This window comes from Callospermophilus lateralis, chromosome 12, assembly GCF_048772815.1.
Source record: "Callospermophilus lateralis isolate mCalLat2 chromosome 12, mCalLat2.hap1, whole genome shotgun sequence".
Taxonomy (NCBI): Eukaryota; Metazoa; Chordata; class Mammalia; order Rodentia; family Sciuridae; genus Callospermophilus; species Callospermophilus lateralis.
Window position 1 is genome coordinate 27,512,610 of NC_135316.1, and position 27,895 is coordinate 27,540,504.

The window sequence follows — 27,895 nt, forward strand, 5'->3', positions numbered from 1 at the left end:
AGATGTGTGTAATCTTTGGGTTAAAAAGCAAATTCTTCACAGGGAAACCTTAACCAAGTCCTTTCTTTTTAAAGATTATAATCCATTTTTATTTTAACTGATACAAAAAATATAAAAGTTAACATACTAATAGGGTACCATGTAACGTTTGATATATGTATACATTGCGTAAAGTTTAAATCAGGTTAAACATATTTATCTCATCATATGTTTATTAATTGTTTGTGGCAAAAACTTTCAGAATCCTTTCCTCTAGCTTTTGGAAACCTATGGTAAATAATTATTATCTATAGTCACCATACTATGCAATAGTACTCCAGAGTCTTTTGGAGAAATAGAAAAAAGCTCAAAGGGCTTGGTAAACATTCTTTTCCCACATTGACTAAATCTATAGAACAGAACTTGATCCATAATTTAATGGTACTGATGTGAGAAGCAGTCCTTGGGCCACAGAAAACCTGAATGGGAGCAGGATGGTGACTCTTGACAGCCATCAGACTATGAGGACAACATGCCAATTACTGGGGCAAACAAACAGCCCACAGTTTCTACACACCCACCAGGAGATATGAAAAACATTTTTTAATTTAGTGCATTTTTGCTGTGCAATAAATGTATAATAATAATAATCATCACATTTTTATTAGACACTCTGCATTTATGAGCAAGCTTGGTGGTCTCTTTGGGCCTCTGCCAAGGTCTAATGGAGGATTCATAGTTGTTCATATTCCTCTTTTAGGTTTTTTTTTTCTCTCCATTTTTTGCATAATTTAAGGAACAGCAGCAAATCTATGAAGAATAAAGAAAGAGTAAAAGAGGTAACTTTTATTGTATCTGACAGTCAATCGACCCCAGTTTCTCCAAGCCGAGGACTTTCTTCTGGAAACCACAGTGCTCTATAATGAAAGTTGAACAGAATATAATTACTCACAAAGGAAAATAAAAACATTAGCATTAGCCTTTAGTTCAAAAATTGTTTTCTGATCCAAGTCTCAATATTCATTGACCTGTAATGTCAAATAGTACACTTACTCATCAATAATGGCACAGCTGGGATTTGGCATGAAAACACTGCATTGGTTTTTAGAAACCAGAAATGAAACATGGTTGAAGGCAGAGTTATTGCCATAACATCAAGGCTCATGAATATAAAATGCCTTAAGTGAGTAAGAAAAATTTGGAAAGTAGCCACACACATTGTTTTATAGAACTTGAAAATTTCTCCCCTTGTATTTGAGCAGATAACTTTAAGGTGTAATCAAACATCTTTATAATTTATGCACAATCATGGTTATATCCTTAATCAGTACATTGTTCAGGTAATAAGACCTAGAACAGAAAGATGAGACAGGGACATTGATTCATTCATTAATCCTTTCAACAAATGTTTATTGAGCACTTAATTCAGTCCAGTCCCCACATCTCCTTCTTGAGACTTGAACATATCGGTGAAAAGGACAAAGAGCGGAGCTCTGCCAAAGCTTGGCATGATACTTGGTCATGTCAGGGAGCATAACCTACAGAATAAAAAGGTCTAAGGAACTTGAAATACAGTGTAAGGTTTAAAGGTGAGAAAAATGAAAACAAAAATAAGAAAATCAGTGTCTCTTTGCTTGGAAAGACATAGTTGAAGTGAGATTTACTGATGGTATTCAAATGCATGAAGAACTGTTACCTGGGGGACCAACTTCACTTGGAGATAGTACAAAATGAAACACACCAAGTACTAGGAAGGAAATCTAAACTCAAGCATGTGGAAAGACGACAACAAGAACTAGAATGCAAGGTCAATGGAAGGAAAACTAAAAACCCATTAGATGAATTATGTATACTCTTTCCTGAAACTTGCAGAAGTCTGACTTCTCCAGAGGAACAGAAACACAGGTTGAATGTCTCTTATCTGAAATGCTTGGGTTCAGAAGTCTTTTGGATTTCAGATTTTGGAATATCTGCATATACATAATGAGACATCTTAGGGACAGGGCAGTTTGTAAACAAAATTCATTTATGTTCCATATATACTTTACACAAATAGCTTGAAGGTATTTTTAAACAATAGTATAATAATTTTATGTATGAAATAACAAGGTATAGAATTTTCCATTTGTGCATCTTAATGGTACTCAAAAAATTTCAGATTTTGGAGCATTTTGGATTTCAGATTTCAGATTATCAGATTAAGGCTTTCTCTCTCTCTCTCTTTCTCTCTCTCTCCCTCCCTCCCTCCCTCCCTAGTAAAATACATATTTTACTAGAATCTTTCCCCCTATATGTATGATCAATGTATCTTCTGGGGGAGATCTTTTTGAAATGTTCTTAGAATGCTTTCATCTCTTGAAAGTTAGGCAGGTACTGAGATAGCAGCTAAATTAATCCAGGGGCAAAATTAGAAAAGGTTTAAGCACAGGTTTGTATCAGGGCTTGATGAAGCCATTCCACCCACCTCTGTATGTTATCCCTTTATACTCTTGCTTCTATTACTAGATTGGCACTTGACAAATAGCTCCTTGAGGGCTGGGAGTATTTCCCATGCAACATTGGATCCTTGGCATCTAGTACAGGGCTGAGCATGGAGTTGGCATTGATCCATATTTATCGGTCTGAACTGAACATCGGCAACAGTCATGGAAAGCCTTCTCAGGAATAAGTACAAGAACAATAGCTAAAATAGCCACTGATTCTGGCAGTTTTTTTTGGCTCAACTCCAGAACCAATCTTTTGCCATCTTGGAGCCCTGCTGCCTGCAGTTGTGCAGAGGGGGTACTGACTTCTGGCGAGTGCTACACCTAGTTATAAAGGATATTCACCATGGCATTGTCCAGCAGAGTGAAAAAATATTGACCATCCAGACATTCACAGATAGGGAAAAATTCTTCAATTGCAGTGCCTGGGTATATTCACACCATGGAAACTGGAAATGGCCATTTACTAAAAATGAAGCAAATCTGTGTGTTCTGACAGAGGTGGATATCCAGGGTATAGAACTGAGTTTTAAAAGGTGGGCTGCATATCAATTTGTATACTTTGTTCCCATTTAAAAGGAACAACCTTGTGCATGTATGTGGCATTTAGAAAAAGATTTGGAAGGATACACAGCAAGTACTAGTGCGTGCCCAATTTTGGAGGATGGGAGAGCTTGTTTATTTTTTACTTCCCACACTTCTGAATTATTTGAATATTTTACAACATATACCCTATGCATTATGTACATATACATATATGTTACTATAAAAAAAGGATTCCTTTCCCTCAAGAGAACTCTTCTGGTTTTAATAATCAAGAATAAATACATAACTGCACTAAGTATTCACTGGCTAAATGTTTATTTAGTATTTATGAATTCATTAACTATTTGTTTACTTATTTTTGGCCAGTTAAAGCAGAATGTTTCTCATGAAGGAGTGGGAACCTACTTTGCTAGTGGGAAAATCCCATATTCTACGACTAAACGTTCTCTCATTTCATTGGGCTTGGATCTGTTTTGGTGGGGAGTAACAGACAGTCCCCAAAGAAGCTCTCTGGGACTGCATCCAGGATGGGAGGCTTCAGTTCAGAAGGACCTCTTTCTTCTTGGTGTGAAAGTCCTTCATCTTCATGACTTTATTGTCTCCCCTGGAGTAGGAGTCCTGGCTGTGGGCACCAAAACAAGTGGTTTGCTAAGGTACTCAGAGCTGGGTGATGAAAAGACTAAGTGGGCTAGAGGGACACTTAGAGCCAGTTTGCAGACCACTGACTACTTCCTCAAACTAGACTGTAACTTGGGGTTCTTTAAAAAAACTGCATGGAAGAGAGTTGGCTCTGGACCAATTTACATAGAATCTTTGAGGGTGGTGCCCAGCTCCCAGATGGCTTCAATGCTCAGCCAAGTTTGCAAAGCTCTGGATTGAGAAGGAAACCAGATAAAAGAAGGCAAATCAACCAGCAAAAGTCATAATAGGTAAAACAAGTCAAAGGCTACACCATATGACAGAGTCTCCCCAAGTGTGTTTTCTGATGATCATTCAGAATCACTTGGGTGTACATATGAAAAATATAGGTGTTTGGGTCCCCTCTCCACAGATATGGTGATTGGAATCTCTATGAGGTTGATCTCAAGGATCAGTATTACAAAAATTCTAATTGACACATAATTATGGATATTTATGGGCTACAGTGTGACAATTCAATATATGTAGATGATATGTAATGACCAGATCAAGATAATTAACATAAACATTGCCTCAAACATTTATCATTTGTTTGTGTTGGAACCTTGGAATTCCTCTCTTCAAGTTCTTTATAAAGTATATAACAAAATTATTGTGAACTGTAGTTACCTTACTGTGCTGGGGAATGTGCATTTTTTAATTGATCCTTTTTTAGTTAAATATAACAGTAGGATATAGTTTGACATAATCACAGAAGCATGGAACACAATTCACTCTAATTCAGTTCCCAGCATTTTTCTCCTCCCCCTTCCTTTCTTGCTCTGCTCCCCTTTGTCTACGGATCTTTCTGCAATTTATTATAGTTTTTTTTAAAAATAGCATCTTGTGAATATACTTGGTGTTGGGATTCACTGTGCTATATTCATGAGTGTACATATGAAAGTTTGGTTGAATTCATGGGGAATATGCATTTTAAATAAGGATCCCATGAGAATTCTGGTAAAGTTCCAGAACTCCTTGTCCATGGACAGTGTGTTCATCTGCAGCATCTTTACTCAGCAGTCAGTCATGGGACAGTGTTTATAGCAGGAAGGAGAGTCCTTTGATAAATTATTTTAGGTTTAAGGAGAATTAATTCAAATGCCTTCCCAATAGAGGTAATGCCTTTCAGTAACCAATTCTGCATAACCAAAGAAAACTTTTCTGATTATGTGGATTGTTGTAGCTATAATGATACTGTAGCCTCAGTGTTTGTATTTGTATGTAACTTTTATTTAAGGATCTCAGTGTACTTCACAGGCATTCTTCTCATAATGGTTCTGACTTCTATTTTCAGTACAAGAGGAACAGATTCATAATCAAAGGTTACATCCTGGAAATAAGAACCAGTGTTTCTTTAGACTTTGTTGCAGTTCACACATATACAACATTGTACAAGAAGTATATTTGGTCATTAAGATTAGAGTGTTAAGCTCAAATTAGACAGCATTTAAACATTTAAGTATTATTAACAGTTTGGTTTGTAAATTTATAAATTCTGAAAGGTTGGTCCCAGACAATGATGTTAAAATCAATACTTTGTATTTTTACTTGGTGATTAATGTCAGAAATAAATTTAGAAAGACTTTCTTTGATCCAAAACTTTATTTCACAGATAGAGAAAAGAAGCCATTTCTGAAATTATTGCTTGCCTGCCTGCCTGCCCCTCTTCTCCAGCACTATCCCTTTTTATTACTTAATTTATTTTGACAGAGTCCGGCTAAATTGCCCAGGCTAGTCTTGAACTTGTGATCCTCTTGCCTCAGCCTCTTGAGTAGCTGGGATTATAGGTGTGTGCCACTATGCCCAGTTCAGAATTTTTAAAAATCACAATTCACATGTCTGGAACTGTTTTTTTTTTTTTTTTTTTTTTTTTTTTGAGTACCCAGGGTTTCCTTTGATGGTGAGGATACTCTTTAGAGTATCAATCAATCTCTCCTATGCAATCTTGATTTTCAGCAAAAATAGCAATTGTGAAATATTATTTTGCAAACACCTTTTTACTTTCTCTTTTTTTATCAGTTGGCATTAAATCCTAGTTTGTAATTTAAATGCTTATTATTTAAAAAGTCTCTGAAATTAAATTTCTATCAATAAATTAAGATAAATCTAAATCATTGTCTAATTTTTCTTTCTCTTTTTTAAAAGGTTATATTTTATTTGGGATTGTTAAATTTCTCAAGAATTAGTTGAGTTGCCTCCCTCTGTTCTTCTGTGTATTGGAGATCAAATCCAGGGCCTCATGTAAATGCTCTGCCCCTGAGATACATTGTTAAACATGTTTTATTTTCTTTAAGTTATTTGTAGGGATTTGAATGGAGGATCACAATTTCCTTCTAACCACATAATTCTGTTTTCTGCTTCTGGGAAGGGAGGACCTGAGAGCACTGAATGGATTCATATTTCTGGGCCAGAATGAGTTATAGCTCAAGGTTTTATAAGAATTCAAGTAGATGATAGCAGAGTCCAGGTCAATGACATGTAAGGAATCTTTCCATGGCACTAATTGACCTTCTACCGCACTAAAAAAAACATAGTTGATAGTATATTGGTGTGTGTCTGAATTAGCTGATTTAACTGATTCCCTATTATTAAACATTAATTTCCAATTTTCCTTCTCTTTATGGTACTTTTATCCCATATAGGTGTGATGGTTAATTTTGTATATCAGCTTGAGTGCCATGGGGTGCCCAGATATTTGGTCAAATGTTATTCTGGGAATTTCTAGATATTTTTGGATGAAATTAACATTTAAATCTGTAACCAAGGAGATTGCCCTCCCTCGTGTGGGTGGGCCTCATCCAAACAATTGAAGGCTTAAATAGATTAAAAAGTTTGATCTTTCCCAGAGTAAGAATTTTTCTGCCTAATGGCCTTTGGATTTGGATATGAGTTCTTCCTGGCTCTTCAGCAGCTCCTGATCTTTGACTTTAACTGGGACATTAACCCTGTGGACTTTGGACTTGTCAGTCTCTGTGATTATGAGCCATTTCCTTATTATAAATTTCCTTGTCTCTGGTTTTGTGTATGTGTGTGTGTATACACACAGATATACATAAAATCAGAGATAAGCTCTGGCTAAAGTTGGAATGGCTACACACACACACACACACACACACACACACATCTTCTGTGTATTGCTTTTCCAAAAGCCTTTAAAATTGTTCTTGTCAGTCTTTTGGTCACAGTGACAAAAAAATCTGACTAAAACATTTATCTATTTCTTTACATATGTATCTAATTTTGATCCTGTTTCATTGGAGAATCAGAATGAAAAAAAATGATTTTTAATCTTTCTTTTTATTATTAGCTTCTTCACAGATTTAGTTTTTGAGGAACTTGATTAAAATTTACATTTTGGATTGATAGCTCCTTGTCTTATGCACTGTAGGATGTTTAGAATCACCTCTGTCCTATGCTCCCTTGGTGCTCTCCCATTGTAATGACCAAACTTGCCTCTAGACACCACCTAACGTTCTCTAGGAACATATCTACCCTGCTTAAGAACTAGTGTTGTACACATATGGCATGAATAAGAACAATTATGTAAATTAGTAAGGGACTACAGCCTAAATATATTAAATAATTTTTCAATTAAAGTAAAGTTTAATAAAGGTCAGTCATAGCAAAATATTTGTGGAGTCTACAGTGTAGCAATCACAGCTGGTCTCTACTCTTTGCCTCTCTAAATTTGACATTAGTGTTAATAGGGAGCAAATTTTGCTTTTCCTTGACTTCTAATGCCTCTCTACCATGGTTTTTACCATGATTAAAGCAAAAGCCCACCCAGAATAAGAATACTGTCCTTACTTGTTAAGGCATTCTCCAGTGAGAGAATGCTTGCTTGTTTGTGTTTTTAATGATGGAGTATTCTATCAAGTTGGCCTTGGGAAGGAAGGCAGGGATAAGCAAGAGTGTTTTATTTCTTGAGAGGACTGTATTTGGTGGGGTTTGGAATGAGCTGACATACTTGGGTCTTTAAATAAACTAGGAAGTAGGATAAAATAAAGAAATATTGAGACACATGAGTTCACCTGGCAAGATTTACAGCCCTCCACTACGCAATCTAGTTGTTATCTAGGTAGATGGGCTTGATGGCTACAATCAGTTTAGGTAAAGGGAAACTGTCTTAGCAATCTATATGGGCTTCATCACAGGCTTCAGGCCTTACAAGCAGAACTGAGTTTGCTCTGAGGAAGAAGAAATTACACTTGTGGACTGCAGGGCTACTGCCTGCCTCAGAACTGCCAGCTTGCAGGGCTGCCCTACAGATTTCAGATTTGCCAACCAGGCCTCACAATGGAGTAAGCTGATTCCTTGCAATCAATCTTTCTCCCTCTTCCTTCACTCCCTCTCCCTCTCCCTCTTTCTGTTTCCCTGGTGGTATGGGGCTGATACAGTAACCCTTAATGCTCAAACTGATTTACAATGGGAGAACTAGAATCATTGTTATTACCAAGAGACATAATGAGGACAGGACCCTATCTCATTTATTTTGTTTTCTCCTAGAGGCTGTCACATGGCTCTCAATAAATGATGAACTGAATGAAATCATTGTTAGCAGTTATTTCAAACAGCTCTGGAGGATATAAAACAATTTCTTGAATGTCTTTGCTAGGAAGTAGGTAATTTATTATGAGAAACACATCATTTAGCTTTTAAAATAAAAAATATTGTTCATTACAAAAGTAATAGAACCACACTACTGAAAATCTGGGAAACAGAGAACAAAAACAAATCAGTGTGCGACCCTTCTGTAACTAATGCCAGTATTTTGGTGTATTTCAATCAGGTTTCCTTCCTGGTTTTTGTATAGAGCTGTTCATATTATATTTAAATTATTTCCCACCTGCTTTCCTTCTTGTTATTATTTAATCTTCATAAAAACATAAACACTGAGTTTATTCTTTCTCACTGCCCCCCTCTTATTGAAAATAGATTTACTGTTAAGGAAAAATTAATTTATGCTTTTTAATAAGATATACCTTTATTGAGCCATTTTTGGGGCTAACAGGCACTAACCTATGCATTTCTTTTTATGCTCAAAACAAGCATGTGACAAATATTATTCTCATCCACACCAGACAGTGAGGACATTGGTCTTGGGACTATTTTTTTTTTTTTAAGAATTTTGCAGTGCTGGGGTCCGAACCCAAGGATGTGCATATGCTATCCAACTGCTCTGTGCCTGAGCTATGTCCTCAGCTTTGGTCTGCCAGACAGGAGAACTTCTGAAGAACATCTCTTTCTACTTTGCTATCCGGTCTCTTTTTTTGTTTATTTTACCTGATATTATCTTTCATGGATGAAGGATCTATGGATCATGTAAGAGCATTCCCTTTCAACTTGTTTTGAGAAAAGAATATGTGAAAAGAGTCAACATCTGGCTCCATATTTTACCATCTATAATGTAAGTGTTTTTCTTAAACTCAGCACAGTGAAACATACCTTTTTACTTTTAGGTGTATTACTATTGATGTCTTACTCTTGTTTATGTTTTCAAATTTAGTTCACATTCCAGTAATTTTTACTGAGGAAAAAACCATGGAGGTTTTAGATCTGGGATTGGTCTTCGTTTAGTATATCATTTAAAATCCACGTAATCAGATACATACTTGAGGTGGACAGAAAAATTGCCACATTCAACCTAAGTGGACATATGAAAGAAAAATAAATAAATAAGTTTTAGTTACTGTTAAAGAAACGTTTGAGGGTTAATAATGAGCATTGTTAGTTGTATTTCTTAGCTTTTTAGGTGAGGTGACTCAAAATGCAGAATTCTCTTCATATTTGAAGGTACTCAGAAGTATGAAGAATTTTTTATTGTGCTTTCACGGTGTGTCCAACACATTGAAATAAATAGCACATTAAATAAATAATCCTAAATATGACCAGTTAGAATACGTGCATGATCAAAGTACAGCTTGAGGAAGCAAAACCATTTTTGGCATTTTTAAACACGATTTCACTTCCTTAGCCTTGAAGTAGCTCTTGTATATTGCAAATAAGAACATCATATCCATAGTGTAGTTATTTAATGTGATGTGGTGTGCTGGGTATGACCATATTTTCCTTCTTTTCTTTGAGCCCGGGCTATTCAGTTATTCCTGAGTAAATGCTTATGTACAACTGTACAACTTGATATTAACTGTGTGTCTTCTGGATCTGACTAGTTCATGAATGGGAGTCCCTTGCCTTTCATCTTGTAGGTTTGAAAAAAAATGTGTTAAAGCTGGGGGAGAAGTTTTGGACATATGAACTTTCTTTCAAGGGTTACCTCATTGCTGACCACAATGTGAAAGACCAGTTCAGCTAGATAGCAATTACCCTTCCCAAGCAAAGAGGAGCTTATTGGATTAACAAAAGCCAGTTAGAAGAAGATTCTTAAAGATGAAACACGTTCCCTTTGCTGAAAGACCAGCTTGGTAAAGCTATCTAGAATACTGAGAAGTGGGGATAGTTATCTAGAGGTTAGTCTATATACCAGCACAATTCATAGAATTAATATGACAGTAGGTTTACTTAGGGTACAATTTTGCTGCTGTTTGACTTTTGTAAAGTTTAGAATGTTATTTTTAATTTTGTGTTTTCTCCAATCTACAATCTGGTAGGAAATGGTGCCTGAGGCGATTGCTTCATGAATATTGTAAACTCACCTTTATCAACATATAAAAAGATGGTTCAGTAGTAACTTGAGTCTTCATTCATTCAGTCTTGTAAATAAAGACTAATAAGTGCAAGACTGTGGAAGATAATGTTGTTCGATCTGGTGAATATAATCTATTTATTTTTATGTCTTTAAATTGAAGAGAGTATAGACAAACTAGAGATCAGAACTCAGAAAAACCCTGCTGGCCTTTCACTTAACAGTTGTACTCAGGTGGTATGACTTCACGAATTCCTTGCTGGCTTGGGTACCCTGATTTACCTACATGTTAAAAGGTCCAGTTGAGATAAGTGAATGTGTCAAACCTTTAAAACTATAAAACACTACAAAATACATGGAGGGTGACTATAGATAACAATGATGTATTGTACATTTCAAGAAGTTAGAAGAAAGGATTTTTAATTTTTTTTCTTTTTTTCAGTACAGGTATGGAACCCAAGACTTCATGCATGCTAAGCAAGTTCTCTACCACTTAGCTACACCCCTAGGCCTAAGGATTTTGAAGTTTTACTATAAAGAAATGATCAATATTTAAAGAGATAGATATTTTTAACCTGATTTAAACACTACACAAGGTATTCATGTATAGTTATATCATGTTATGCCATTAATATGTAAAATTTTATGTCTATATATCAATTAAAAATAAATCGCATTAAAAACACTATGAAGTCAGGCACAGTAGCACACGCCTACAATCCCAGTGGCTTAGGAGGCTGAGGCAGGAGGATCACAATTTCAAAGCCAGCCTCAGCAACTTAGTGAGACCCTGCCCCAAAATAAAAACTGAAAAAGGGCTGGGGATGTGGCTCAGTGGTTAAGCATACCTGAGTTTGATCCCTGGCACCAAAAACCAACCAAACAAAAAAACCAAAACAAAACAATAATAACAAACACTATGAAATAAAAGGTAGAATCCTTGGTAGAATAATTGTCTCATTTTCAAAAATAAAATATTAAATTACTACATTTGGATAGAATGCAGCTGGTGGAATCAGGCCAGTAGACCCACTGTAGCAGCTAGGAAAGACTATAGAAATTACAAAAATCATATTTTAAAAAGCATCAGAAAGTTGTGAAAGACATAGCTACTTCGTGAACTAAAATTACAAAGAAAACTGTCCTAAGGTAAGCTGATGATTGGCAGCTTCATTTTGACTGTGAGACATTTATTGATTCTGGACACAGGTTGAGGATTGGACTTGGTTCACGCAGGGGTACATATGAAGGAAAATGATACCAGCAAAGCTTTAACCCACATAGTGTTAGTGTGATGAATTAGAAACTTTGGGTGTTTCAAATTTAGAACTGGATATTTGCTGAATCTCTGGGCTTCACAGAATACTAGGAGTGAGTCTGAAATTTTCTAAAGGCAAATGAAACTTCCACTGTTTTCTGTTCTTAAGAATCTAAGAGCCTCCAGGGGACAAAACCTGCTTCAAGCATACATCTATTTCCCCTTTCAACACTTTCGCTAGATTTTGAAGCTTTGTAGGGCGAAGAGGATATAGGGCTTGAAAACTTCTGAAGGATAGCGATTGATTTCCCACTATCTTTTAGAACTGAGAAACCTTATGCTCAGTAGGATGGGTGGGAGGGGATATATGCCCAAGGAACAGGTACAAACCAAAGGTCTGCTGAGTCTTACTAAAACAGACCAAGTCCTAACCCAATTCAGCTCTTGATTGGATTCAGGTTATTGGCCTCTCATCCAATCTATCTAAAAGAAAAAGAATACATTCTCTGGTAGAATATATCATTATTTGGAGCCTCCACTTTTTAAAATTATCAATTTTCTGTATTATAAACTTTGAACAGTTAAGAAAAAAGGCAATCAGCTTTTTTATTATAGAGTATAAGTGTGAAATGATATTATTGTTACAAGAGCTAATAGCATCATTCCTTGTAAACCTGTAGAGACACAGTTTTATTCCAATTCTTCTGAGACTAAACATGTATATTGCACTTAGGTTATCTAAATACTGCCAGACTACACTTGTACAAATGTAATAAATGTTAATAATTTTTCTATATAGATAATGAGGAAAACCCAGACAGGTTTTTAAAAATGTATTTAGAATCTTATGTTCATTGTCTTTTATTTTTGAGTCTCTACTTCTATATACAGTATCTGGCATATAATCAGCAATATCTAGAATGCAAAGGGGCAAGGGATGAATGAAAATAAAGAGACAACAACAATGTAAAATAAACAAACACCAGAAGCAGACCATGATAAAACTATTGGGATTAGAATATAGGAACATTAAAATAATGTTCAAGAAAAGAGAGATGGAAACAACAGATGGAAATATGGAAAATTCCCCCAGAGAATGTCAATCTATTAAAAAAATTGCATGGACTGTCTAGAATTAGAAAAATCAATACCAGGATCTGGTAACCACTATTCTACTCTTCACTTCTTTGAAATCCACTTCAGTTCCTGGCTTGTCACATATACCCAACTCCTTAGAAACTTATAAGTTTCCACAGGATCTGAAGTGTCTCTTACTTGTTCCAAATGATCCATCTCTTCACTTACTCTGCTCTTACCACTGGCCTCCTTTTTATTCCTCAGTTATTTGAAGCTCATTCCAATTTTGGGTCTTTGTGCTTGCTAATCCCTCCACCTGGAATTTCCTTAGCAAGTTCAGCTCCTTTTTATCATTCAAGTGTCATCATCACAGATAGCCCTAGAACCAGAGCTTCTGGTCATTTCCACAGGACTCCAGTTCATCTTTCTCATGGCATTTACTCCTGTCTAGGATCATCTTTTTCCTTGCTTATTGTCTGTTTCCCTCCATGGAATGTAAGCTCCATGACAACAAGCAGCTTGGCAGGCAGGAAAAGAAAAGTTAAAATAGGTTAATGTTGGAGAGACCAAAAGAAGGGTGAAGAGAGATGGAAGGAAAGAGGCAAACAAAGACACGGAGGTCACATCAGGAAGCCAGGCAGTTTTACTGGCCATGAGCATGATAAATACAGAGTGGGAGATGGGGTATTTTGAACCAGCAATGTGATACAGTATTGGGACAGTTGTAGGTGAAGAAAATTCCGGGGCTTTGTCAGTCACATTTTATGATGGAAGAAATAGCAATAGGCAGGAAAGTAAAGTGAACAGGGGGGGAAAAAGCTGGATATGGCTAAGGAAAGATAAGAGCGTACAGTGGAATAGATCAGAAGTCACTGCATCTTAGGGGACTCCCCAAAAGCCTAAATTTTACATTGTCAGAGCTATATCAATTCATGTATCTGGAGTGAATGGGAAAAATGGTCCATAATTTCTGCAACTGCTCACAAGATCTTTGCATCAGACAGTGTCCTTACATGCCTTTCACATAGGAATATGTAATTATTAAAAATTTAAATGTTTATTTTTTTGCAAAATAATAATACATTCAAGAAAATTAGTGAAAATTTAAAAATTCCCTCCTAGCCCTTGTCACACAGCTATACAACTTTTTTCCCCCCAAAGGCAACCAATGTTAACGTATTTACATCTTGAGTGATTTCTAGAGCTATTACCTATATGTATGAATATAAAAGGTTTCCATAAGACACAAATAATGGCATATCATATACACTGGATTTTATTTTTTTCTTAACTATATTCTTTGGAGATTAGCCCATATCAGTATTCAAAAGCAACCTTATTGTTTTCCTTTTAACAAGCTTAGTAAGATTGTATTTTATGAATTATAATAATTTGCTTAGCTAGTCATTCTGATGGATATGTGGATTATTTCCAATCTTTTGTTAATACAAAGAGAGCCACAGTGTGGAATCTTCTGCAAACATGACTTTGCACATGTGTGCATAGATATAAAAGATAAATTACAAGAAGAGTGATTGGTCAGCCCAAGGGCTGTGCATGTGGAATTTTAACAGATATTACCAAACTGCCCTTCATAAAGGCTGTGCCAGGATTAAAGATTAAATTATCTGTATTAGTAGTATATGAGAGTGACTGATTTCCTGGAACTCCAATGCACAGTGTAGTTTCTGTTGCTGCTGTTTGTAGTGCTGGGACACTGGGTTCCATCCTCAGCACCACAAACAAACAAACAAACAAATAAATAAATATACACACAAATAAATAATTAAAATAAAGATATTGTGTCCATTTACAACTAAAAAAATGTTAAAAAAGAACACATTTGTGCTGGGCATGGTGGCATACTACTGTAATCTCAGTGGCTCAGGGGGCTGAGGCAGGAGGATCATGAGTTCAAAGCCAACCTCAGCAAAAGCAAGGTACTAAGCAACTCAGTGAGGCCTTGACTCTAAATCAAATACAAAAAAATAGGGCTGTGGATGTGGCTCAGTGGTCAAGTGCCCCTGAGTTCAATCCCTGGTATCCCAAAGCAAAAACAAACAAAAATATTTGTATTTCCTTTTCTGGAAACTGACAATTTCATTCTATTATTGGTGTTTTTCTTTTTTCTTTCAACCCTTTAAATATCTCATTCCATATTCTTCAAGCTTGGGAAGCTTGCATGATTTTTGAAAAGAAATATGAGATTTTTTTCCTTGTTCCTTTATAGGTAAAGTGTCTTCCCAATCCTGGCTTCTTTTAAGATTTTTTCTCTCTCTATTTACCTACCTACCTACCTTCCTGCCTGCCTATCTCTGCATGAATTTCACATACTTACATAATTTTCTGTAAGAAGTTTGCTTATAGAAAAGTAAAAGAATAAAATTGGATTAGATTTGAATAACATTATTATAATATTTACTGTGATATTTCCATACATGCATTCATAATGCACTCATATAATCCTATTTGATCATCTGCAGTTTGAAAATGATGTATCTATGTGAAGATATTTTATTATTTACCTTGCTTAGTGTTTTCAGAACTTCCTAGATTTGTGGTCTGGAATTTGTCATTAATTTTGGAAAATACCCATTATAATTTTATATTTTCTTCCTTCCTTTTCCTTCTGGTGTACCTAATACATACATGTTACGCTTTTATAATTGTTCCACTCTTCTTTTATATTCAGATACATTTTTTCAGTCTTTTTTTTTTTTTTTTTGGTCTTTGTATTTCAGTTTGAGAAGTTTCTATGGCCATATATTTAAGCTCACTGATTCTTGGCTATGACCATCTAATAATAATCCCATCAAAGGCATTCTTTATTACCTTTACAGGGTTTTGTTTATTTGTTTATATATTTACTTAACTACTTGAGACAGGGTCTTAGCAAGTTGCCTAGGCTGGCCTTGAACTTGTGTCTCAGCCTCTGAAGTAGCTGGGAGTAGCTGAGGGTACAGGCATGCATCACCACACCTGGTGACTTCCAACATTTCTTTTACATTCTTTCATTTGGTGTCCCTCACCTTACATTTCTTTACATAACTCATCTATTCTTGCAAGTGTTGTTCACTTTTTTTCCACAGAAACTTTAGCACATTAATCCTAGTTACTTCAATTTTTTAGTGTGGTAATGTTAAGACTTCTGCTGTAACTGATTCTCTTCTTTGTTTCATCTCTTCAGACTGTGCTCTTTTGCCTTTTAACATACCTTGTAATTTTTTTGCTGAAAGCCAGACATGATGTATTGAACTAAAGTTACTGTGATAGAGGGTCTGAACATAGATTTAATATTTACATGGTTAGGAGTTAGCCTGAGTTTACTGTTTGTTGTAGCTGCAGGTGTCGGAGACAAACATTTTCTCTGGCATCTTGGTATCCTGAAGGAGAAGAGTAAGCTCTGGGAATATTTCAAAATAGTTACTCTCCCTCCTCTTGAGAGAAGTAGGAAGGGATTTTTATCAGATCTTCACAGTGAGCTTGGTGGCGCTTCTGGATACAAAACTCAGGGAAATGTGTGCGGTCTTCCAAGACTGGACCCTTGTGAACTTTTAACTCTTAAACATATCCACAAGGAGCCTTCAGCAATTAAGTGGTCCTATTTAGGCTGGCTCCAGCTGTGGGTTTCTCTCTTGTGCTCTAGTAAGCTGTGATTCTATGTATCTGCTTGGTCTCTCCAGTTTTAAGGATAGCAGTCTGTCCTGTGACCTCAATTCTCTGATGAATTTAAGATAAAATCTTGATTTTTAGTTTGTTTGGCTTTTCCCTTGTATAGATGGGAGTGATGATTTCCAAGCTCTTTTCACGTCAAACCAGACACCAGAGGCTGTTTTTTCATTGATTTGTAGGAGTGCTTATCTCTGCAGAAAATTAGTCCTTTATCTTGATATGAGATGTACTTTTTTTTCTATCTGATCATTTATCTTTTGAATTTGTGTTTTCCTCCCATTCAATTAAAAACATGTTTTTTGTGTGGTTGCTTTTATTGATATTCTCTTTTAGCCATTTGGATTTTGCATTTACAATTGGTAAGGCCTTAACAACTGAGATATAAAGAAATTCTTCCATTTTTAAGCACTTGTTGTAATTTTATTTTTTACACTTAAAGATTTGCTCAGTTTGCGTTTTAAAAAAATGAAGAATAAATGCTACTTATTTTTCTCCAGTTGCCCATTCAGTTTTTTCAAAACTATTTATGCAATAGTTCCTTTTCCCTCTATTAGTTTGTTATTATATATTGAATTTCAATATTCATTTGGGCCTATTTTTAGAACCTCTATTCTGTATTATTGCTTTATTTGTTATATGCTAAAATGAATAATTCATGTAATACTACTTTGTTTCACTTATTGAAGCTTTAAAATATCTGAAATAAGTGTATGGCTAGTTATCCACTCATTTTTCTTGTTGAAAAATTTCTTGTCATTTTATCTTCTATATTATCTTTAGCATTGTGTCTAATTAAAAAAAAACTTGGTATGTTTGTTTTGATGAGGCTAAGTTTATGGGTTAATTTAGAAAAAAGGATGCATATGTCCAAAGTTGAGTTTTTCTCTCTGGGAACATTATATATACCTTCACATTAATTCAAGTCTTTATTATTATTATCACTATTATTATTATTATTATTTGGTATTGGGAATTGAACCCAAGCCATAACCTAAGCCCTTTTGATTTTTTATTTTGAGACAGGGTCTTGCTAAGTTGCCAGGCTGCCTCAAACTTGAGATCCTTCTGCCTCAGCCTCCTGAGTAGTTGGGATTATGGGTGTGCACCACCACCCTGCCTGGCTTCAAGTCTCATTTTAAATCTCACTCCATTAAGCACAAACATACTTAGTAGAATGTCTGAAACACAGGAAATAGTCAATAAATGCCGACTACAAAAGTTCTATACTCTTAACCACAGTCAAACCTATCCTTGGGAACACACTTTCATTTTCCCAAACCACCTCTCTCCATCCCATGTTCCTCACAGTTTCTAACAAAAGCCCCTAAATAGTTTGATTGTGGAGTGGGATGGGGGAGGATGGAGGAAACAGAGATAGAATGAATGGCAGTAGCCATCTATATAAAGTAGTTATACTTTTATTGTTGAAGAGAATGAAAGGATTCTGTGCTGATTTGCATTTTGGGAGGTGGGCCAAGAAAATTAATCAAGAAAGCAGGAGAGATTAACAGAGCATTTTTTTTTTCCTAAATGCCATCTTAAATTTGTAGGACTTTATAAGTGTACAGTCTACCTTTACATACCTGCATCTAAACCAATCTTCACAGCAACTCACTGGGGCCCTTGAGGAGGGGAGCCACAATTGCACAGGGAGTAGGTAGAAACTTGGACACATTCCAGATCTGTGGACTCCTACTCCAGTGCTCATTCCTTTTCATAGCAAACTTGACTTCTTGCCATTTATTCCTATCTAGGTTTAGGCACATGACAAACATGATAGAAACACAGGTAGGGAGAAAAGGGGAAAAGGGTCACAACATTTTGAGAAGTCAGCATTAGAGAATTGTGGGATTAAAATTAATAGCAGTATTTTTTTGCTGATTACCCCCATGGACAGAAGTTTTATGGGACAGCTACATAAGAAATTGTATAAAGTTAGCAACAATGTCTTGAGTGTCTGTTGTGTGCTGCCTGTTTTATGTGTATTTTTTTTCTTTTATTTCCAACACCAGTCTTTCAAGACAGGTGTTATCAAACCAACTATATCACATGTCTTTAAAAAGCAAGGCCATAGTCTTTGGAGCTTAACATCTGTACACTAATTGAGGAATACTTGTAAAACACACACATAGGCCTGGATATGGAAGTTTCACAGCTGTGGAGGAACCCTAGGATGTCAGCCATAGAAGTGGGGTGAGTGCAGGAGAAATGTGATGTGATGCTGGAGAAAGGGAAGGATATCGTTTCTATTACTAAACAAGGAAGCGACTGAGCATTAAGTAACAGATAAACCTGATGGGCAACAAAAAGGGACACAGGAAAACTGCGTGCAGCTGGAGTTATGGATGCAGACGAATTAAACCAACTGCAGGGGAAAAGGACGCCCCGGAGGAGCCCTGCTTCTACCTGGAAAAGTGCTCCATCAGCTACTTTGCCCTCTCTCTCTCTCTCTCTCTCTCTCTCTCTCTCTCTCTCTCTCTCTCTCAATGCTGCATCGCCTTTTAAAGTGACAGTCACGACACTGCAGGATTCAGAAGCGGAAATGGTCTTTGCTCATTGGATGACAGTCTAAATCCAGACCGAAAGAATGTGGTTGGAGACAGCTGGACAGCTGGTGGAAACGGTCCCAGTACTGACTTCAGTGGAAAATGTCCACGTGCTGCTCGTTTCCCTCTGTATCAAGCAAGCTACCTGTCTCCATCTCTCTTGCTTTTGCTTCTTTTCCATCTTTTTTTTTTCTTTTTAAAGTAATCAACTTGGTGCATAGCACCCAAGTGGTCGGGGAACGCTCCAGCTTAACCCAGCGCTAATGGTTGCCTCGGTGATTAATGTGAGCTACTCGGGAGGTTTATGAGAAGTGGCACTTCCTTTCCAGCTTCTTGTATCTGCCACCGAGCAGTTAACGTTAAAGCCCGCTCTCTACCTCGCGGATGTGAATGCTGTAAATACCATCGGGCAGGGCTCTCCGCCTTTAGAAACTCGGAAGCAGGACAAACCAAGCCAGTCCCCGGACGCCCAATGACCCCGGACTGCGGCAAAGGGTGTGGGAATGGAAAGAGGGGAGGATCACCAGGCCCCCCTTTCTCCGTTCCCTTTCCTCCGGAGCACTCTTTCCACCCCGGGAAGAAAGGCAAGGTTGCTCCAGGTCGCCAGTACCTCTAGCACCCCAGAAATCTGCAAATTCATTGCTCAATTTCATATTCCGGCGAAACCTTTAAGGCCGGAATAGGGCCAACCCCAGTCTTCACCTCCAGCCTTTAGCTGACTTCTAAGGCGGGTCCGACTTCTTCCCCATAAAAAGGCTTTGGTTCGCTTCCCCACCACAGGGGTCCGGCGTCTGCTTTGGACTTTGCTTCTCACTCGCACGCCGTCTGGAGCAGCGCTCAAGTCTTAGCAACTTTCACCATCTTGACCGGAGTCGGGCCTTAAGCTGAGACAATGTGAACAAAGAGGAGCAGGGGAGAGAGACAAGGGCTCGCGGGCGGGCTTCCGAGCGAGTGTGTGTGTATTGGGGTGCGCCGCACTCCGCGTCTCCAGTCACTGGGGATCCGGGCGCCTGCGGGTGGGCTGGGAAACAGAGCGCAACGGGGCCGGGCTGTCAGGCTGGCTCGGCCCGGCCGAGCCCCTTGTGGCCCCGGGCAGAGAGTTTCTTTGTCCCTGTCTCCAGCTGGGCGCGAAGGCAGATGGGCGCGAGCAAAAGCCCGAACCTGGGACTGGAGATCCGCTTCCAAGTGCGGCGCGATAGGACGGAGTAGCAAGGAGCGCCTTCTGCCCAGGGCGCCCCGCAAGCGTCTGGCGCCCTGATCTCCAGGATCCGCGGAGGGAGACACTGGAATTCGCCTCTCTCTTCCCTGTCCCAAAATGGGGTTTAGTATGGCACAGCTTGTCTTAAATAGCGTGTTTTGGAGCGCTCTTGTCTATCCTACTCCCCTAAGACGCGCGCGCTAGTCTGGGGCAAGAGTCGAACTCGGGGACAGAGGCGGTTCTCTGGCGCCCCCCCCCCCGCCCCGCCGAAAGCACCGCGGACGTGGGCACCGGAGCGAAGGGGCCGGGCCGGGCGGGACCTAAACATAGCCCGAAGGCAAAGATGCCCAGCAGAACTCCCTAACAAAACCGAAAGGGTGGCCACATCGGCAAGTGTGTGTACTTGTGTGGTGTGTGTGTGTGTGTGTGTGTGTGTGTGTCTGGGGGGGGATGACTTACATTCAACCGTCTTACCTGAGTATAGTTTGCTCTTCTGTGTCTGCCTGAAGAAGGAAAGAAAAATTGCCATGTCCATCAAAGCCTATTAAACCATCCCCTTCCCTCAACTCAACTAAGTCACATTTTATAATGCGACGCAAAATTACAGCGTCCACGTGAAAACTAGTTTCCCAGTTTCACTCAATGTAGCGAGCTAGATTTCAGTTTACCAGCTTCTCTTAAGCGGGAGAACTTGGGGTCTCAGGAGACTCCAGGGTTTCTTCCTCCTGCCTCGGGCTGAGCATCTTTCATTTGCTTTTCTTTATGAAGCAAGGGTTCCTCGGCCGTCTTCCCAGGAAGTTCCGCGCTCTGCCTGGCTGCGCCCCGCCTGCCGCAGAGCGACGCGGGCAGAAGGACGAGCGCTAGGACCGCGGGGATCCCGGGCGGCCGGGCGCTACCTTAAACCCAGCCCAATGCCGCTGCCTGCGCCACTCTGCGCGCCGGCGGGGGCTGCGCAGGAGGAGCGCTCCGCCCGGCTACAACGCTCCGCGAGCCGGCGCGGCAACACCTGTTCGCGGCAGCCAGGGCGGCACGCGAGCTCCCGGACGCGGCTCTCCTCGCTTGCCGCTGGCCACCGGTTCTAAGCCAATGGACCTCTGCCGAGCCTCTCGAGATTTCTGGATACTAGCTTTGGACGCCTAAAGTTTTTCCTTCTTTTTGTTTTATTATTATTATTTTTTGGAGGGGGGACTGGGAGGGGAGATTTGTCGCCGCCACAACCGTGAGATTTTTTTACCCCCTTGAAGGATTCATGCTGATGTCTGCAGAGTCGGTTAGAGAGTAAAAACAGCGCATGCCTTCCTGGAGTCAGGATCCGTAAATTCTGACGTAGCCCGTGCATCTTAAAAATCCCTATAATAACGCCTAGGCATTTAAGTTGCTATGGTCATTCTGATCTCAAAGCAAATGGAGAAACTACGGATTTTTTTTCCTTATTACGGTCGGATGGGATGAAGACCTTCCTGCCTGCTAAGAGCTGGGGATCTATCTATAGAGATACATAGATATGCTTATCAATATGTCAGTGTGTGAGTATAAAGTGGTGGTTTCTTAGACTATCAGTGGTTTGACCTTGAACCTGTGCCAGTGAAGCAGCAGATTACTTTTATTTATGCATTTAATGGATTGAAGAAAAGAACCTTTTTTCCCTCTCTCCCTGCAACTGCAGTAAGGGAAGGGAGTTGGATATACCTCGCCTAATATCTCCTGGGTTGACACCATCATTATTGTTTATTCTTGTGCTCCAAAAGCCGAGTCTTCTGATGGCTCCCTTAGGTGAAGTTGGGAACTATTTCGGTGTACAGGATGCGGTACCGTTTGGGAATGTACCCGTGTTGCCGGTGGACAGCCCGGTTTTGTTAAGTGACCACCTGGGTCAGTCCGAAGCAGGGGGGCTCCCCAGGGGACCCGCAGTCACGGACTTGGATCATTTAAAGGGGATTCTCAGGCGGAGGCAGCTATACTGCAGGACTGGATTTCACTTAGAAATCTTCCCCAATGGTACTATCCAGGGAACCAGGAAAGACCACAGCCGCTTTGGTAGGTATACCATTAACCCTATAGTGTCCATACGATGACATGTTGGACTGTAACTACCAAGAAGAAGGTGGTGGTTGGGCGGGGGGTGCGGGAAGGGATCTCTCTTCTCTCTTTCTGTCTCTCGCTCTCTCCTCTCTCTTTGCCTTGCCAGCTCAGGGAGGGAAAAGCCTCCGGAATTGCAGATCTGTCGCTGGCACCAATGCAAGTCTACATTAAAAGGCCCCCCCCTTTTTTTTAAAGGGGGGCATGACTTATGAATATAACACAAGTCTCTAGTTCTTTTGCATCAAATACATGGGAAGATCGGATTTAGGAAGTTTCTTTTGAATGGACTGATTCTACCAGTTTAACGCTTTAATTATTAACTACTAAGTACTTAAAAATGCATTCAGTTTCCTTAAGGCAGTGAGTATATCATGCTCAGATTAAGATTTCCCCTTTTTTTCTCTAATAAGTATTCTGCTTGAATTGTAAATTAATTGTATTGTTTATTCCCCCCAAGTGTGTCTGAAAAGCCCCGTAGGCGAAGATTGCTGACTGATTGTTCTGTTGGGAGGAGGGCTAAAGTCATATTTTAGACTCTGAATAGCAGGGACAGAGGCTTTGGGGAAAATGACTTGGGAAAGGACAGAATGCTCACCAGGGGTGTTTGTTCTTCTAGTTATCAAGTTATAACCTCTATTTTTTAATTTCTACAGTGTGCAGCCCTGTGTGGGTTTCCTGAATGGTTCTCTGATGTGAGTGTGTGCATGTCCGTGTAAAAACTGCAAGCTAATTTTAAAGGGCATTCCGAGGATTTCATTTTCCTAGGAGGGTATTTGTGACTCAGCACTGAGGGCTGCAGACTGGAGGGTGGTGACTCTGCCCGTTTTGATGCCTGCACACACGTGCCTGCTGGGGCACCTTTAGCCCTACAGCACAAAGTCAACCAACATAGGGTGGGAGGAATCTAGCTTTTTTCCCCCCCTTTACTTTTTTTTTTTTTTTTTAAATTAAGCGCCAGTTTGGGCAACCAGACTGTTGGAAGGAGTTAACTTCTGAGTGAACCCACCTGACAACACTTAAACTAGGTCGTAAAAAACAAAGTCCTGTGGTGATTTTTCTTCCTTAGGCTTTAATGCCAGATGTGGAGCACAATCTAAACTACATGTTTAGCTTCGTTGGACTGTAGATGATGCCAGAAGGTGAGAAGGGCTCAGGCCTGAGATGAGGATAGTTTCAGATACTCGAGGCCCAGTTTTTTTTCTCCTTTTGATATTTACTGAGCCTGAGCCCAAAGCGGTAAATAGTAAATTTCTCTAGCCTTCTTCCCTTACCGCTTAAAAAAAAAAAAAAAAAAAAAAAAAAAGCTCTTCGCTGTACAATTACCAAGTTAAAATGTAACCGTTCTCCCACCGCCCCAGAAGTAAACGTAGCTTCTGGTGGTTGCAAGAGAAGACTGAACTTTACGAAAAGTGCTTTTCTAGCTGGCCGCTTTAAGGGCTGCTACCGTGCTTAGCATTCAGTACCAGAACAACAGGAGGTGGGCGGCCGTGGGTGGGAGAGCGAGTGTGTCCGAGTCCCAAGCGGCCACTAGCCTGGCAGCGCGAGCAGCCAGAGTGTGGCGTGGGCGGCCACTTAGGTGCGCCCAGCAGCCTGAGTTCCAGCCCTCCCGCGCTCGCGGCCGGCAGGTGCGGGCTCGGTCGCCCCGGCCCCGCAGCGCACTAGGCGGCTGCCGGGATAGCTCCGCGCGGTCCTAAATGCTCTCGGTTTCTGACTCCCTTTCCACCGAGATCGGGTGCGCCCCCGATGCTGCCGGGACGACTCGGGTCTGGGGGCGGTGGGCAGGGTCTGACACACTTCTAACCGCATTTAGAGGATCTGAGTTTTCATTTTTGCCCAAGTTCAGTCCCTTCGCTTTCTCTTTGTGTGAGTGTAGGTCTGGCAGTGCTGACAGCCGCCGCCCGGGGCAGCGCGGTGGTTTGCGGTGTGGGAACGGCTGGAGGCGCGCGCCGCTGCAGGAGAGTTGGTGGCGGGGACTGAGGACAGGCTGGAGGTCGGCTCCGCAGTCTCATTCCTTGTCCCTCCCCCTCTTTCTGAAGCACGCAGCTGGGTTTTGGAGAGTCCAAGGGCTCTACGTGGTCCGGGAGGTGGGTCGGGGTCCCTGGGCGAGGAAAAGGGTCAGAGCTGCAGGGGAAGGGGTGAGGGACAAAGGGCCGCGGAGGCGGGCGGAGGGGGCGGTGTGCTATTGTTAACAGCTTTCGAATAGTAGGGCTCCGCGGGCCGGTTTTTCTGCGCTCCCACTTTAGTGCCCGCCTCTGGGCTGGGGGAGCCCGCGGTGAGTGCCAGGGTATGGAGGGGGCGCACAGCTGCAGGGGTGTCGCGGCCGGCTAGGACCAGCTTCATTGTGTGAATTTTCCGGGGTGCAGCACGATGGTGCCCTGGTGTGGAGAGATTATAGGATGTTGTAGTTGGGGCTTCTCCACGTACCTCCCCCATGGCTTTTTTTTTTTTTTTTTTTTTTTTTTTTTTAATGCAGTCACCTTTAGGGTAGGACGTTTATCACACGAAAGCAAGTCACCAGAAATTCAGTAACTGTCACCGAGGAGAGCAAGGATGCCAGGGTGGGGACCACGCGGGTGGGGAAAGCGAGAGAGGCACGTTCTGGGGTCAGCGGAAAAGGACTACAGGTACAGCGGTCGAATAAGAGAGCATTGAACAAAAAACTAGATCTCCTCACCCTTCCTCGATCCTAGAGGTTGGAGAAAGGTGTCGCCAAGGAAGTGACATCGCTACTCCTTAGGATCTTCGGCACAGTGTGTGTGTGTGTGTGGGGGGGGGGGGCGGTGTTTGATTGGTGGAGAGCGGAAGTCCCGGCCCAGGTTGGGGACCCGTGGCGCCCGGGCCGCTAGCTAGTAGGTCGGCCCTGTGTCGGTGGCGGGGGAAGGGCGCTAGCGCATCGCCGTGCCACTCACCCTCGTTTGGATGGAGCTGAGTGGGTGGCTGTGCGCAGTGGGGGTGGGGAAGGAGTGTGAGGCAGGAGGGTTATTTAAATCTTTCATCCGGTTGCAGTGAGAAACGGGCCCCCGGGGTGACAGCAGTGCCGCGGTCTCCCGCTGCTGCCTCTGCGGCAGGTCCCAATATTAGCAACCTCTGCAGCGCGGTGCGTGTGCCGGGAGCCTCCTACTCCTGCCTTCCAGCCCCGCCCAGAAGGAGGCTGCGTCGGCGCTAGGACCCGGAGGCGCGATGCGGAAGGGTGGAGGGAGCTAGCGGGCAAAGGGAGGGGGCTGAGGGTCTGCGGCAGCTCTTCGCACCTGGCGTTCCTGCTAGCCGCTGCTGCCTCACCTTTTACCCTCTTCCTTCCCCCAGCAGAGGCCTCCAGCTACTCCCTCTGGCTCCTCTCTGGGGACTTCATCTTTACCTTCAGTTTCAGAGTAGCTTTGGGTGGGGGGTGGGGTGGGTTTACATCTTGATTAAAATAGAAGGTGCATTTTCTACCTGAAATGGAAGGGCATAAGGAAACGTGCTGGAAAAATGATTTTTGCCGCCCCCATGCAGCTGCAGGTGACTGCAGGGGCTGGCTAGCTTGGCTGTGACACAGCAGCAGCAGTGCAGGGGGTGTGGGGGTGGGGGAGTCAGTGTTGTTCCAGCAGGAGCTGCAGCAGGGACAACTTAGGTGGGACCTTAAGGGAGCCCTTTGTTTTTTCCTTTGAGGGTAGCGGTGTAGAGGAAAGGTTGAGCAAGGAGAAGAACTGGGAATTGTATCTCTAGGTAATAGGCTGGAGGAACAAGCGTCTTTCTTTTATATATTCATGTATTTTCACTTTCAAAGCACTCCAGCCTTGCTAGATGGAGAGGAGAAAAGGGTGAGCAGAAAATTGGGGCAATGGTAATGTTGAATAATAAAAGTGAATGTTGGACCAGGTTCACCTCTTGGCATGGTGCTAGACTTCATCAGGACCCCAGATGAGCTCCCCAACTGGGGTTGCCCACATTCAAAGGGAATCAGGTGTCAGGTGGAGATTGCACAAGAGCAGAGAAATATGATGGTGTGATTTTTTTCTTTTAAATAAAGGGAAGTTTAAAAAACTTAATTCCAGGGTTCTGCACTTTAAGAAGTCTTATTCTTTGTATCTTGCTTTTCAGTGTCTTTGCCTTTTTAAGAGGCTGTTTTTAGGCTCGCTTCAGATTCTTGAAAAATTGGTAGGGTTCTCCTCTCATTCAGTTGGTCATTTCCTAAATTAACTCTGGATTGCTCTAGTTGCTACAGATTTGGACTTACTGGATGCCCTGGTGTGGGCTTCTCTAGGTGAACATCTTCAGGGAAGAGACTTAATCAACCATTTTGACTGCCTCATGTCATGCTTCTGTCAACAGTCTGTGTATGTGTATCTCTCTCTCTCATGTGTGTGTTTATGCACACACATATACGTGTGTTTGTAAGTGTCCAGGGCTCAAGTGATCCTTTAGCTGAGCCTTCTTAGTATCTGGGATTATAGATAACATTTGCCTTCTACAAATGTTTTGTTATCTCATTTGAGCATTTTAACAGAGGGCACATCTGTTAAGCGTTGAGGGCTTTTAGGTTAAAGGCTTGTTTAATGTGAGCCAGGGTAAGGCAGCTTCTGTCTGCTCTCTCACTTCTCATGGCTGCCCTTGCCTTGAAGGTGAGGACCAGTTCAGGTGGTCTGTAGGAGGCTGGGCCAGCATGGGGCTAATGGATCATTTGGACAGAGCTGGGGAAGGGCCATCAGCTCTGAGGCTGATCACTAATAGCCGTGAGACTGGGACGAGGACTAAGGTATGCTGTATACATTTTCTTGAAGTAGTCTAGGCATGGACTTGATTTCTTATGGTCCACAGACAATCCTGAACCTCATCAGACCATATGAGGCCCAATAAGAGAATCATCATTTGGAATTGTTGGCTACAGGGAAAGAGAATAGAGAGATGACTCTAGTCACTGACCTTGGGTATCCCATGTGACTTTATCACTACCCCTTACTGTGGCCATTCTAAGGCTGAGTGTGTTGAGATTCTATCTGCTAGAACAAGACACAAGCTGCCATGATACACAGGTAAGGCCCACAATTTAAATTTCAGGCACAATCTCATTATTCTCTTCCTTCCTCTCTTGCTTCTTTTCCTTTCTTTCCCCTTGATCATTAAACATTCAAGTGTCTCTACGGAGAAACCTCCTAAGCCATTATTGATCCAGCACTGTCTATGCTGCCTAGAGTGCTTGCTCATGTTTACATGAATAAACAGATAACATGGGGAGTGGGTTGTATTAGAGGATGGTTGGAAGCATTTGCCTGGCACCAACTCTGGCCCAGCAAGGGTGTAATCGGCTCAGTTGAGGTTATAGAGTTCATTATGGACAACATGGTACCAGGAGGGATAAGGATTCCAGTGTGGTTGGGATGGGATTCCATTACCAGGTTGCCAGGTCTTCCTGACCTTACAACATTAGTGTTCTCTGGGTGTGGGAGAAAGGCTGTGACTCATACACCCAGGTTTTCTATTTGCCCTTGGATCTCTGAGGTGACCTCATAAAAATTTGGGCTGCTTCTTTGGCGTCTCTGTTTTCCGGAAGCTGCAGAGATATGGATGGTGGTTTGAGATGATGCAATCTTTTCCACTTGGGGTCACTAGATCATTCCTTCTCTTGGATAGCTCCTCAGAGACTTATCTCAGTATTTTTTCAGGAAGCTGCCTCTGAGCGAACCACTCACCTTTGGATGCTGCCCTGAACATCTCCTTGTCTTTGCAGTCATCACATTATTACCATGGTTA

General features: G+C 41.1%; 1 protein-coding gene and 1 long non-coding RNA gene across 2 annotated transcripts in view; one reads left to right on the forward strand and one right to left on the reverse strand.

Moving 5' to 3' along the window:
• Positions 1-671: 671 nt before the first annotated feature.
• On the reverse strand, positions 672-20,850 carry LOC143411571 (uncharacterized). Its single transcript, XR_013092870.2, has 3 exons — positions 20,752-20,850; positions 20,558-20,586; positions 672-789 (listed from the first exon to the last, which is right to left on the reverse strand). It is a non-coding gene; the product is annotated as an uncharacterized LOC143411571 (long non-coding RNA).
• A 447-nt stretch (positions 20,851-21,297) lies between these two features.
• Fgf9 (fibroblast growth factor 9) overlaps positions 21,298-27,895 on the forward strand; it is a 32,466-nt gene continuing 25,868 nt past the window's right edge. Inside the window, exon 1 of the mRNA XM_076872382.2 lies at positions 21,298-22,120. Within this exon, the coding sequence (XP_076728497.1) occupies positions 21,844-22,120 (277 nt within the window). The 5' untranslated portion in view covers positions 21,298-21,843. The remainder of the gene's footprint in view (positions 22,121-27,895) is intronic.